Genomic DNA, 14,179 nt, shown 5'->3' with positions numbered 1-14,179 from the left:
GATGCATTAACTCTTTCACACGTCTGTCATGTTTAGTAATGGTTGTTTTAAATAACACTTTAACTTACACAGTGCATTATTACAGTATTTTCATAAAAAGACTATAACATACCTGTGAGACATGGCTTACACATGGATGGCTGGTTGCTTGTTGCCGGCCGTCTAGAACAAGGAACAGATGAGGTGTTAGCAGAATGAGAAGAAAACAAGCAGTTAATCACCCAGTCTGTTTTCTTGTTCTTACTTGTTTCCCACACGATCTTGCAGATGTGTCAGAGCAGCAAAGTTACTTCTTACTGTTCGCAGACTGGCAAGAACCTATAAAGAGAACAAGAGAAAAGTGAGCATTAAAGAGTTCTGGATGGAGACACCTGAGACAGCATTTTTAGCCAAAAAAGTCTTTTGCACTTCCCAAATAAACAAATGTTTACCATCATAAGCAGTAACATTATGACATACAGTCTATATAACAAGTCACCTAATGTTTGGACTTCAACAAGAAAATTTGAATCCTAAATGTTAATGTAAGGTATAAACCACAAACTTTACATTTTGTAGGCTTGTCATGTAGTTGCTGAATGGCTTTAATGCATTAATGGCTGTTAGTCAAAGTGACTTCTATTGCTATTTGAGAGGGAGCAGGCATGTTAAAGCTCCTGAGTTTCAAAATCCCTCAGTTGACTAGATTGTTTTACAACAGTTACACACAAATGCACCTCAAATGTGTCTTTTGCACATACCTCAGTGTGGGTCAAAGCTGTTCTGTACTTTTGATGCAATGATATCTAAATGTCTTACCACAATTTTTGGTCTTTGCCTGATCTCAAGCTTTGAAACTACACTTTGATGCTTTCTTGTAATATGGCATTGAAGACATAAGTAGCATCAATTTGTGCAGTATTTTTCATAATAAGTCAGGTAAATTAGTTTAAAATCCAACGGCAGGTGGGCCAAAAGTAAATTTTAGATATTAGTTTGGAAATCTAACATGTGCACAGATTGTGTTAATGGGCCAACGTTGAAGAACACTCACACACGCACACACAAACACTCAAACAAGCTGTTCAGTACAAAGAGAATGTGTGTGGGTGTTTCCTGTGAAAAATGAACCATCACTTTATTTCTCAAACCAGTGAGTAGGGCCAGTGAGGAGCCATGTGGATTGTCTGGACTGTCAGCATTAATTTAAATGGAAACACTGTACATTGGAATGTAATCTGTCCCTGGAAACAACAAGTGCTCGATGCTGAAAGCCAATACACTTAAACCCACTGCTACAGGCCAAATGCAGCACAGTGGAGAACAGCACTTAACATTACCTGAAACAAATGTGCCTCAACATTAAAGCTTTGGAGATTACATTTTATATATAAAATCAAACTAGTGCCTTAAAGGAAATTGTTGAGGGTTTTGTCAGTTTGTCAGAGCAGTGCCTATAGCTGTTTAAGGCCCAGGATATTACAATATTAATAAAGTCCACATACTGTAAATCCTAGTGAAAATGGCCTAATATTACCACATGAATAATCAATATCTTCCATGTGGTGCAAAGCTTGCACACCTATACCCCACATTTTATAAATCATTTTAATTTACAAATGAGTATGAGCATAAACATGAACAAAAATATTTAAAAAACTGGTATTATGGTGCAGTGTTTCTACCACATTTGTAAAACTGTGTTGGAAAAACTGGCCCCAGCGCAATACCACATTTTCAACTCCTGTTGTACAGGCTGTCAGTTTCCACCTGTCACCAAATCAATGCAGCCAATGGTCTTACAGAACCAGCAATACACAATGCTACTAACCTGTGCAAATGGAGTCACTATCATGTCTTCTCCATGCCTGCAAAAACCATAGACAAACATAAACAGACAGCAAGTGAAAAAGCCATGTGAGGAGCCATGGAACAGAAGGGAAACGCCACGTAATATCTTAATGTGAGTAGCGTACAGGGATGCTACAGTTGGCTACGACCCACATTGGTCTCAAATATCACACTTGATTTATAGGAGGAGAGGAGGTAGTTTTACAAATATTTCTTAGAGGCAAAAATGTAGATCAGTTAAACGTCAGTGGGCAGAGCCACAGTACCACTGTTTTAAAGCTCAAATAAGACAAGAGGTAAATAAGGAGAAAGACTAACACTTACTTACTCTGACACATTTATCAATGCTGCATCTACCCATTGAGATTTAATAACAGTAAACCTGCATTAAGACTGGTTTTTAGTATTAACTTTAAATCAGATTTTAGCTCATTGTTTTGGTTCTCTGGCCTCATGGTTCTTATTAATGATGCCTTATAAAACCACCACTGGCAGCTGTTTCCAGCAAACAAGCTCAGACAAGCTGAGTGTATGCTACCTGTCCAACATGAAGGCAAATAAACACAAATTAATCAAAGGTAGTTGGTGGAGTAAAAAGGAAAGTGAATATTGAAATTAAATTTGTTGAGTGGCTAGAGTCTCCAATGAGAAGCCAATGTTGTTCTGTGCCTACTGGAGGTGTAACTTAGGCAAAAATGTGATAATAAGATGGTCATGACAACTTAACCCAATGTCAGGCCTGTGTTTTATGAGGGTCAAACATCACTTGATGCAGATTGAATTCTGCTCTTACATAAGGCCTCCAAGATACATACTTGTATAACTTGAACTATGTGCAGGAGAGGAGCAGTGTTCATGCATTGGGTGGTGGGAAAGCCAACTTTTGGAAAGGCAGAGCTTTCTGGAAACTTCAGAATCATGACATGCAACTCATAACCATTTAGACTTGTGAGAGAAAAGTGTCAGAGTCACACTCAAGTCAGCCTGTACATCTGTCCAGCAAACATTTTGACATTGAATGACTATAGATATGACACCTTGTGCCAGCACTGAAAACCCAAGACTGTATTGTCTTTCACTGTTTTGTGAACTCAAGACCTAAATATCAAAAAAACATTCTAATGTGTTTCTTTTACTGTGCTATATTATCAAATTGGCAAATGTTTGTACTTCCTTGGGTTCACTTCAAACATGGGTGATACAAGATCACCATCTGTCAAATGCTTGCTGGGACTGTTTCAAAAACTTTTCAGGGTTGATCATTTTGGAGTTGAGCATCCAAGAGATGTTCAAGGTGATGTGGAAGTGTGTGTGTGTGTGTGGGGGGGGGTTAGGGGAGGTAGTGGGTTTGACTCATGACAACATGGCACAGCTCAAAAAGATGGGCAGGAAAATCACAGCAGTCTTCACACTTTGTCTCACCGAGGCATCCAATTGACTTCCCAATTCTTCAATCCCTCCTCCCTTCAAAACAAAGGAGCGACAACTATTGGTGGACGAGGCCCCATTTACACTCTGGCTTCAAAGAGACTACTAGCTGCAGAGAGAAATCTTTAGCTGTATAAACAGGCAGAAACCGAATGCTAAGTTAGATCTGAGCTGAGATTAAAGTTTTGGATTTAGTCATATGTCTGAATTTAACTTGATTGCTCTGCTGTTTACACTGACAAACATGAGCTCTGCTACCAAAAGCATCTTTAAAGCCAGAGGCCAAAAATGTACTTTTTACAGTGTAAAAAAGACCTTGGATGGGTTTACATAAGTAAATACTGCCAATAAATTCCCTAGTAACTCCACTATAACAGTAGTGATACAATCCATGTAATCTGATGCTATATACAGTACAGTAAGCTGTACATATGGATCCCAATTTAAAGAGACACAATTTAAAGCTTTAGAAGTCAAAATATGCTCAAAAAATCTACTACATGCATCCAATTTTGTAACAATTATTTAATGATGTATTAATAATTATAATTTATTATTAACAGTAAATGTTCACTGTGGAGGTGCACTACTAATGAGTGACTTGGGAAAAACACAGGTTAAGTGATTTGTTGGTATCCAGCACCTAGTCTGGACCCAAATGCCCAAAATAAATAAATAACCTTACACACATCTTTAAACATCAATATGTCATTATCAAAGGAATATACAGAGAGCATCTTTAAAATACTTACAGGTCGCTGGCAGTGGATGAGTTGCGGGACATGGTTTTGGGCGAAAGGTCAAAGTCTGAATCAGAGCGGTAGAGAAAGGACTCGCGACGCTGACTGTGGGGGAAGTTGGCCTGAAGTACCAGACCCGAACCCGGGCTAGTCTGAGAGTCCAGTGGACTGCGACCCACCGACAGGCCATTCTCCACATCAAAACTACCGCGAGAGAGAGAGAGAGAGAGAGAGAGAGAGAAATACATAAATACTACTGTTACAGTTTCGAATATTTCCACATGCTAATTAGCCTGACAGTTTGTTTCACTTCATTATTTGTTTAATTTCATTATTTTGGGTGGCTTCTATCACTATTGCTACTACTACTATTGCTGCTGCTAATGCTGTTATTTACTAAAAACTACATAAACTGAAATTACTTATATAGCTATTACTACTAATACTGCAATGGGCCATACCGAAAGCAGCCATAAAGTTCATAAAGAAATCAAAGACACACATGTAAAAATACCCTTGACTTAATCAAGGATACTTATCGACTGGGGTCATGTTTCAGAAAAACGGTTGTTGTGAGACAGACATTTTTGTTTGTTCAAACAAAGCTTGCTCAGTATAAGGATCAGCACTGCATTCAAACCCTGAGACAGCCAAATAATCTGATGTGCATCTGTACACATGGAGACAGAAAAAAGAAAGCTAAGACAAGGATAAGACGAGGCTAAGATAAGCTACGTATGAAAAAGCCTATTCAGAGTGAGTGTAGCTGTAAGTACAAAATGCAGAAAGCTGTTCAAATATCAAATGCTTTTTCAATAAAGTAGCACGTTTATTTCAACAAAGTATCCCAAACAATCACAATAAAAGTCAGTGACAGCAGATACATGAACTCATGAACAGGATGTGACAGTGTGAAACATCCTAAGCATCATAATAACAAATATATTACAAAAAACATGTCTACCTGGTTAATTCAAATGTTATGGCCTGACTGTGAGCATCTTCTTAAACAGGTGACCTTGTGATTACTCACTTTCCGCAATCAAACACACACTCACACACATCTTTCCCTCCGCTATCTCCACATGACGTCAAAACTGACATCATCCATGGTACGTCAGTGGAGCTACTTACCCATTCCCCCCCACCCCAAAATCCCACTATCACCACATCACAGCCACCACATTGAAAGGCACCCCTATTACTGATCAAAGTACTACTTAATGTCTATGATATAAAAATTGGATTTTATTGTGGTCTGATCTGAATCAAAATCTGCCTTTTTGCCAGATGGATTCTCGCCAACTCCTATAACCAAACAGCATCACAGCTCGACTTGGCCCTCATTTAATCCTTTTGAAGTCCTTCCAGTCAAGATGAGGTCAGTCTGCAGGGTCTGAAGAACAGTGTTTGGTACTGCAAACGTTCACTCAACAAATTCTCTTTTACTCCAAATTTACTTTTGAACCAAACTAGATTTTGTTTTGCACGACACACTTGGCAACCACAAAACAGCAAAGAGCTAAAAAACAGAAAGATGAACAAAGACGGAAGGTGGGGAACTTGACTTTGAGTTCTGTCTGAGCACACAAAGGGGGTGATACAGTAGTGGAGGGTTAAAGCTTATCAACCTTCCCTCAGTGGGGCTGGGCCTTGCTCAAGGACACGACTGATCATTCCCTTGACGCGACTGAAGATTGAATTCAGCGAACTTTTGGTTACAACTATTCACTTTTTCCCTGACCTAAATTCTACCACAAAAATGTATTCTACATTAATAGATTGTAAGACATTAATGTTCCGTGAAAGATTTTAAAGTACCTTACGTGGATACTTGAGTCGTAAATTTAAGGTTTAAAGTCAATAAGATGCATTGTTATTTTTTATGTCCCCTCCCTGCTCCCCTGGTTATAACAATAGTAAACAGAGCGCCAACAGAGCAATAGAAGGTTGCTTCTGTGTCTATTTTTAGTGCCCCACCAGATATAGCAGTGCCTGATAAATGAAAGATGGCTATTATGTAATCGATGCTGAATGAAAGGCCCAATTCACAGAATCAGAGAGAAAGCGACATACACCAAGATGAGGAGGAGGAGGTGATCTGGAAGGCTGTATCCAGCACAGTGATATTCTTCAGCATCTCAAATCTGATTGGTGCAACGTGGCAGAGAGGGGCAGGGCTACAGCAGGGCTTACCTCAATTATAACACCCCCACCGCACCACCATACACACCTCACCCAAACCCCACCCCACCCTCCCCCTGGCTCAATGTAGTCGGCCGTGACGAGGCTCTGTCAGAGGAGACCAGTGATGTCAGAAGCTATAAATAGATCTGCCTGGCAGGAAAGAGGGGAGCTGGGAGACTTGTGACGGAGCTTACGTAGGTACCCCTACAGGCAGGCTGCAGATGATTTCTCCCTCCTCATGAATACATGTATGAAAGATATTCTATTTTAAATTTTTGACTGGTTGATACTAGTTGACTCCATGTAGAAATACAGTGTTTGCCCCTCTGCTCTTATACTCTAAATTTTCTTTTTTATCTTTTATTCAGCTGAATCTCTGAGTGAGCAGATAGCATATTGCTCAAGGACACTTTGACAGTGTCCAAGGCCGCTGCCAAGATTGAACACGATCAAATCGTCTCCACTGGTACCGAGTTATGTCCTTCATTGAATTACATGACAAAGCAGGAGCAGTAATTATTGTCAGTTGTGAATTTAAACAGTCTCTCAGATACAAAGCCAGTATATATTTTTTTTTATCTGTCATGGCCTTCATTTTTACACCCTCTCTAGTAAAATTTGATCGGTGTGGAAAATACTATATAGACCATCATGGGGAACTAAATCTTTCCACTAAAACCCAAACTTAAGCTTTTTACAACAAGCTGACCCACTACCTCTATTCACTTGGATCCATTAACGCTTTAAATGAAGGATTAACCTACAAATATATTATCAATGAATGAAAACAATGAAATACATTTTTTTTCAGTATTCATCATATCAGAGGTGGATGACTTTGACTGCATGATACTGATATTTGTTTGAACATTAATTCAATATATGGGATTATTCCTGCTCTTTAAAGCTGTAACAATTGATTCATCTGAAGATGACTGCACAGCAGATTACTAAACACAAAATACAAAAATGTAAGAAAAGCCGCTAAACCTCTTGCATTTTTTTTATGTTTTTGGTGGCAGATTTTCACACATTCAGATCATTTTACATCTCAGAGACTCATAATCACATTTGAGCTTTCATTCAGCAGCTGTAGTTCAATGGCATTAATTCCCATTCAAAAGTAGCGCCAGCCAACATTAGTCTGATAGGGTGATAGCTCCCACTAGTGACAAAAATATGGTACTACAGCATCTGTGACTAATGCACAGGTCCTGTTCTAACAAATTATTCTTAAATAAAATAAAATAATTCGTATGATACATAAAACAATGCATCTAAACCTCAACTAATTTCCAAACGTGCAGTAAACATGACTCATAAAATCAGGTTTCTACCTTTCTCTAAAAAAGGACTTCCATAACTTCCCATAACCAAGGCTCTGCTCAAATCTAGTCTTCAGTATCCTGATCTGATCTTAATTGTGTCTAGATCTATGTGAGCTCTTTTTTTTATCATTCCTAATGCTATTTTGTTTGTAATTTCCTTTTCCAGTACAGTAGGACTGTAAACCAGCTTGCGCAATAAATATGTAAGGCATCCTCCCTTTAAACAGACAGGCAGCCAGGCGGGCAGGCATGCAGGCAGGCAGGCTGGCGTCTTGTTCAGTTGCAGCATACATAACAAGCTGACCTTGGTCTGTCTCCTGCCTCCAGCATTGTTCTCCATTTCTCTGACGTAAATGACAGCTCCCTTTTCTCTCTTTAAACTCTGTTTTACTAAACTTTTCTCATACACACATCCCTTAACATCTACATCCTAACCTCTGCTTCTTTCCCAGGATGGTTAGTTTGCACCTCATCACCATATCGAACAGGAGGAAACATTTTCCTTGAAACCAAATAAAAAAGACTGCAGGCTGAAAGTGGTAATTAACAAAGTTTCCATTTCATCATCCCGATGTTAATCGAAAAATGTCACTGTAATAATGCTCTTCCCTGAACAAGCTGTTGAACAAATAACTGTGTTGCTGTCGCAGTATTTGAGTTACAGTCACTTTGATGTTGGGCCATGCCCACTGCTATCTTCTTTGAGTTGAGGCAGCCACATTTTTCATCCAACGCTGACCTTAAATCATCCTCATAAAGTCTTTTCTTAGAGTTAGCCTCTGTAACTGCAATAAAAGTTAAAGCCTTAAGATGGGAAATGCCAAGCACGACTAGTTCCAGTTGATGTCCATGCATGCGTGTTTGTGATGGGCTCATGGGAACCAGGGCCGAAGGACTTAAGGAACTTTCTGTTATGTATTTGAGAGTGATAAAGAAAAACAACCGTCAAGGCCAGATGTTATTTGATGGGAGATGACACAGGACCAGGGTCAAAGGTCAGCCCGCACACATATACACAACTGCTCCCTCCTGTTTTCTTTCCTCGTAGCGTGGGAATTGGCCGAGGGGCCTAAAACATCACACCAGGAAGGAGGCGAGAGGTGAGGAGGAGAGGAGGAAAACAGACCAGGGAACACTTTGTGAATGTGTGTCTGTGTGTGTGTGTGTGAGACAGAGAGAGACAGAGGAAAAGAATATATAATAGCTTAAATTTACTAATGATTTTAAATAATTAGAAAAACAGCGTAAGTATAGAGCAGTTTGAGAGGAAACTTTTAGAAGGGTGGTGTGCGTGGGGGGGGGGAGTGAGAGAGTTCAGGGAGTAATGAGGGTTTGTTTGCTTTACACCTCAAGCCTATTGTACATTTGATCTGAAAGAGGCAGAAAAACAACCCGCTTCCCCCTCATCCAGGCCCCTGCCAAACAGATCTTTCCTTTCCTTTCACTGTCAGTGTGTGTGTGTGGTGTTTACAGTGTGTGTGTGTTGGTCAGCAGGGCAGGACAAGAACAAGCAGCAAAGTCATTTAAGTAAGAAAGAAAAGATCAGCCCACATCTGTACAAAACTTCACATAATTACCCTGTAGTTAAATTATTTCCCAAAGAAAAGGTGAAGAAGCTGATTGGTCAAATTTAAAACAGGTCAGGACATCTCCATTTCTCAAGGGTTAAGACACTAACCATGAATGGCAAAGTCCCTTTTGCAAAGCACTTTCGAAAAATGTTACCAGCTGCTTTACGGTGCACTACAGCAGCTGATTGGCTGGACAAAAAGTACCCACAATTGGATAAACAAAGACAAGGTAAGCTTAGTTCAGCCTGAATGACAAACCACAATAATACAGGAAATTACCAATGTCCACGAAAGAAGCAGGTAGAATTCCACAAGATAAATGTAAACAAAGGCTATCACACTACTCAGATCCAGCTGTAAACTGTAGAAAATATATAAAAGCTGCTTGTTGTACCACACTGCATTAAAGACAGAATCCACTCGCTGCACTTCTCACCTCGTGTATGCTAATCTTAACAAAAAAAGGAAAGACAGCAAGAGACAACCCAAAAGAAAGAGTCCGGGGCTCATCCTATGACACTGACGCAAAACTTTCACCATGTTGTATTTGCAATCATGGAATTTTAAAAAAAAACCCACTGCTCTCTGTTTTGGTACATTTGGTTGCATTTTACCATAGATACCTCTACTTTGGAAAGAAGAAGAGTGAGAATTTCATTATGTGCACAGATCATGAAATTATTTCCACTGTTGTATGCAAACATACTGGATTGAAACTGAGTGCCACACCTCTGCGAAGAGCCAGTTGCTCTTTCAATCCACCTGACCAGCCACCGTTGATCAGTGTCCAAACAGAGGAAAAGCTCTGTGTTCAACATCAACATCTGATCTCAGAGCAGCTCATGTCTCTCTAAATATAGCCAAGGGGAGGGGAAGGTTGCACCAAGTCAAGCCAGCTGCTATGTTTATTAATTTTCTGTGTGACCTCAGACCTACAGGCAGAGGAAGGACTCGTCCCTATGAAAACAGTAGACCTCTGTTTGGATTGCTGTCACAAGAGAAAGTTAGAAAGAAAGTGAGAAAAAAAGGGCTGTTTTGGTGTGGTTTGGTTACGCAGGTGTCCTGGGTCTGTCCTGGGTCTGCCAAAGCAACAAACTTACAAAAACAATGGTGGCCTTTTTTAGCAGACTGGCCCTTTAAATATGAACTGGTGTAGTGCTGAAGAGGTTACATTTTTGGATTGCAGGTTGATTCATTCGTCCGGATGGGTATTGATCATGGAGTCTATTGTGCAGTGATTATCTCTGTCCGTCCAGCTGGGGAGAAATCCATACAGTGGCTGATCAGCATTAACATCATTAGAAACCGGTTAGGAGGGGAACACACTGGACCACCCAGAACCACACACACACACTTAACACACAGCCAGTGTGTGATTATAGCCGCAGCAGTAGAGATCTAGATTTGGCTCCAGAATCGACCTGAAAATCGAACAACCTTACATCACACTGGTGTGCAACTGGACAGGCTGGTTCAGGGCACGAACGAACACACACGAACACACACACACACACACAGTCTTTGCCCAGCAACAGGCCATGCTGAATTCTCCTTTAATCTTGTTCATACAGCACTAATTGGCGCCTTGCGGTATACAGTGATTGAGTCCAGTGGTGAGACAGGAGTGTGCTACTTCCTCCTCTCATTAGGCAAGGGCAACCCAGAAGCAGCCAATCAGATCGCTGATCGGGACAAGATGGAGACAACGGGGTGTCTTTCTCTGCTGTTTTTGTCTTAATTGTTTTGAGGTGGTTACTTCATGTAAAACGAAACATTTCATATTTATTTATATTAACAATATGTAAGAGAAGTTAGATTATTGTTCAACATAATAAAATGCATTGGATAAAAAATGACTAATTAAAGAGTAAAATCTGTTTTGAATGTACTGTACATTTTATTAGGGATGCATCGATATGACACACTGGAACAGTATTTTCCCAGATACAAACCTTACTAAGTGGATCGGGTATCAGCCTTGATGTATTAATCCACATAAAATATAGTGTCCTCCTCAATGTCATTATAAAATTAATCCCAAATTGTTTCTGTTGTCAGTTGAACTCATTCAGTCCGCGTTGGCCGCCAACTCAGATTTTAGTGCCACAGAAATCCCCGCCTCATGTTTCTTTACATAAAAATGATCCAAATGAGTTCCATGCAGTGAGGCAAACATTTGTCTGGGAAAAAACAGCACTGGTATTAGATCAGTACTTAGTATCACCAGATACCCAAGTTAAGGTATCAGTGTTGGTGCTGGAAGATAAAAGTTGGATTGGTGCATTCCTGCATTTTACATATATTCAAAATTATGCATGCATGTTTTTTTATCATAAAAAACCTGACATGAGTATGATAAATAGATGACAATAGACAATATCAGGTGTCATAAATATTCATAGTGTTGATGATAATTGCAAACTTGCAGATACTTGCAAAAGTATTATGTTGTATGTCTATTTAAAAAAACCCTGCAAGAACCAGAGCTTCAACATGAGTGTGAGTCAGAATGTTTTTCTCTCACCATATCAAATTTTTACCTTTTTTTGACATTACTGCTCATGTCTCATGCATACTGACCATCATACAACTGGTGACAGCATATCTGAAGCACTCCCACGCAGACACACTTCTTGTCATACCTCTAAAGTTGTTTAAAGTTCCCTCCAACCCACACAGCCTTTTCCTACCTGGCATCCCGTTGTGGAGGCAGAGCCCTGAAGTCCCTGAAGGTGATCGAGTTCACCTGTGACAAACTGTGCAGGAGCAGGCTGCATGTGGTTACCTAATTTTCTCATTCGTTTGGATTAAAGAACGTAGAAGTCGATCAACCACGCTATTGTCTAATCCTGCAACAAAATAATGGAACAGAGACTCTTTGTGAAGGGTTCATCTGTCCCTGAGTTGATCATCATTCCTGGAGTTACACAGATGTCAGGATAACACTCAGTCCACTATTCTAGCAGTGATATTCTACACAAGTACACACACAGTCACACAAACACAGTCACACTTGTCTGCTGACGTCAGTTGTGGTTTCATGGCTGTCACTGCAATGCCGATCGACTGGCTCTCAGGCCTGCAATTATTCTCGGCCCAACGCTCTGCTAGCTGCAGTTCTGGTTATCCACCAAATAAGAGACTACAACACAAAGGATGCTATGAAACACGCTAAAAAGATACAAGCCGGAAACCAGCTGGCTGAGCTTGTGGACGCAGTGGGATTTTCTGTTGAGGCGTGTTTGTTGTAGGAACGGAGAGGAGTGACTCCAGAGACTCGGAGCAGAGGCGTCCTGTGGTTCAGCGGCTTGAGGCGTCAGCTGTGAATTGGCAATGATTTGGGATCAAGTCCAGTGAAGAGCCACTGTCACGTCAATGTTTCCTGTCAGTCCTTGCCCAGGGCCAAAAATTCTTTGTCACAAACGATTCTAGATTCCTGTAAAATGTATTTGTTGTGAATCACTTAATGTTGTCCAACTAGACTATATTAGCTGAATATATCAGTTATGTATAATATTTTCATCAATCAAAATGGGGGATGCTGGATCTTTTTAAAGAAAAATGTATTATATAATAAAGAAAACTAGGGGGATGTGTGACTTCATTATGTTATGTTGCGGGGAACACTATAGCACATCTGTGAAATGGCAAGGACCCTGGACAAGAGAGTGAATGAACACCAGACCCAAACCAGTCACGGCATCGACTGGGAGGAGCAGCGACCATCTTTGACCAGAGACAGGACACGATCTCCCCTTAATATGAATTTCCATAATTAGCTCTATAGTTTTGACGACAACTGAGCAAACCATCCTCTGAGTAGGACTGTGAGATGTGGTTTCAAAACTCAGGTAAAAGCGAGTAAGTGGACCTTGAGTTAAGGTTTTTCTTTTCAAACTATCTAATAATTATTTGGCAGGTAAGTATCTTCCCAGCCTTTCGCAGGTGAGGGACAAAGTTCACTTCAAACAATCTTAAACTTTGTCCTCTTACTGTTTCCCGTCTCCACGCACATTGTAAGTAGGGGAAGTTGTCCCAGAAATCCCCTCTCTGCTTCTAGCACACTATATCAGTCAGCCTCATCTCTACACATCATCTCCAAGTACTGAGTGTAAACACTTAAATCAAAGGATACAATCCAACTTATTAAACACTTTTTGGCAGACTATACAGTGCTCTTGAGATTACCCTACTCTGTCACCCTACTGGATCACTGAAGTTGTGCAGCATTCAGTGTGGAGACCATCAGCCACCTTAACCCCAAGATATACACATCACTGTGACAAATATGGAAATGAACCTAAACAGATGGAGCAAGAGTCTGTAGAGGGAGCAATCCATCAACAGTGTCAGTACAGGTGAGTCAAGCTTCACCAACTGCAGAGGCTTAATGAGACCACCGATACTGTCAGCTGATACTCAGAGCTGAGTCATACTAATGATGAGCACGACTTTAGTGCCCTGCCAGAACTAACGTGACTCTTCATTTACATTATGTTGCAACATGCTGGCAGCTTGCAGTGACCTTTGACCTGGCTTAGAGTGAGCTGTGCATCACATCGCGGTGCAATGACACGGGCTGAGGCCCGGAGGGCTGGCCAACCTGCTGTGATAGCACCAAAGGTCAGATCTCATTTCTGAACTGTTGGAAGGGACAGGCTATATGCAGACAGCATGAAAAGTCAGATGACACCTGCATGCTGGTGACATGAGTTAAACTGATATTTGGCTCAAATGTTTGCCTTAAATTAAATACTGATATGAAATATCAGCCAGTCACTGCTATCCTGATTTGTTTATGTGATGGAGGTTTCTGTCCAGACAAACAGAAAAACAAGCAGCGAATACTGACTTAGTACTGACTTAATACTTATTAGTTTATTTGCTTAATTGCTCATAATGTTTAAATAAATTCTACATTTAAAAGCAGAATGTACTATGCCAGAGTTTCATTTGCTAATAGCAGAAGAGAGTCATTTTCGAATAGTTAAAAAATCTGCTACCCCAAAATTAATTTGAGCAGTGTGATTTTGAGGTTTTGTGGTTTCAGGCTGTGAGAAGGTTATTGTCTCAACAATAGTTTCCCTGCATATCT

General features: G+C 40.3%; 1 protein-coding gene across 6 annotated transcripts in view; it reads right to left on the bottom strand.

Annotated features, from left to right (window-relative positions):
* Window positions 1-14,179, bottom strand: part of LOC123970898 (cAMP-specific 3',5'-cyclic phosphodiesterase 4D-like) — a 124,715-nt gene that overhangs the window by 21,660 nt on the left and 88,876 nt on the right. For 4 of the 6 annotated variants that reach the window (XM_046049275.1, XM_046049276.1, XM_046049280.1 and 1 more), the window contains 5 exons: window positions 4,011-4,202; window positions 3,253-3,294; window positions 1,811-1,847; window positions 245-318; window positions 113-162 (listed from right to left, as the gene is read on the bottom strand). In XM_046049275.1, coding sequence (XP_045905231.1) covers window positions 113-162; window positions 245-318; window positions 1,811-1,847; window positions 3,253-3,294; window positions 4,011-4,202 — 395 coding nt within the window. The remainder of the gene's footprint in view (window positions 1-112; window positions 163-244; window positions 319-1,810; window positions 1,848-3,252; window positions 3,295-4,010; window positions 4,203-14,179) is intronic. The other 2 variants (XM_046049277.1, XM_046049278.1) reach the window with 1 other exon arrangement.

The sequence above is a fragment of the Micropterus dolomieu genome, linkage group LG05 (genome assembly GCF_021292245.1).
Source record: "Micropterus dolomieu isolate WLL.071019.BEF.003 ecotype Adirondacks linkage group LG05, ASM2129224v1, whole genome shotgun sequence".
In the NCBI taxonomy this organism is placed as follows: Eukaryota; Metazoa; Chordata; class Actinopteri; order Centrarchiformes; family Centrarchidae; genus Micropterus; species Micropterus dolomieu.
Note: the sequence above shows the minus strand (reverse complement) of the source record. Positions and strands in the feature narration are given on the sequence as shown.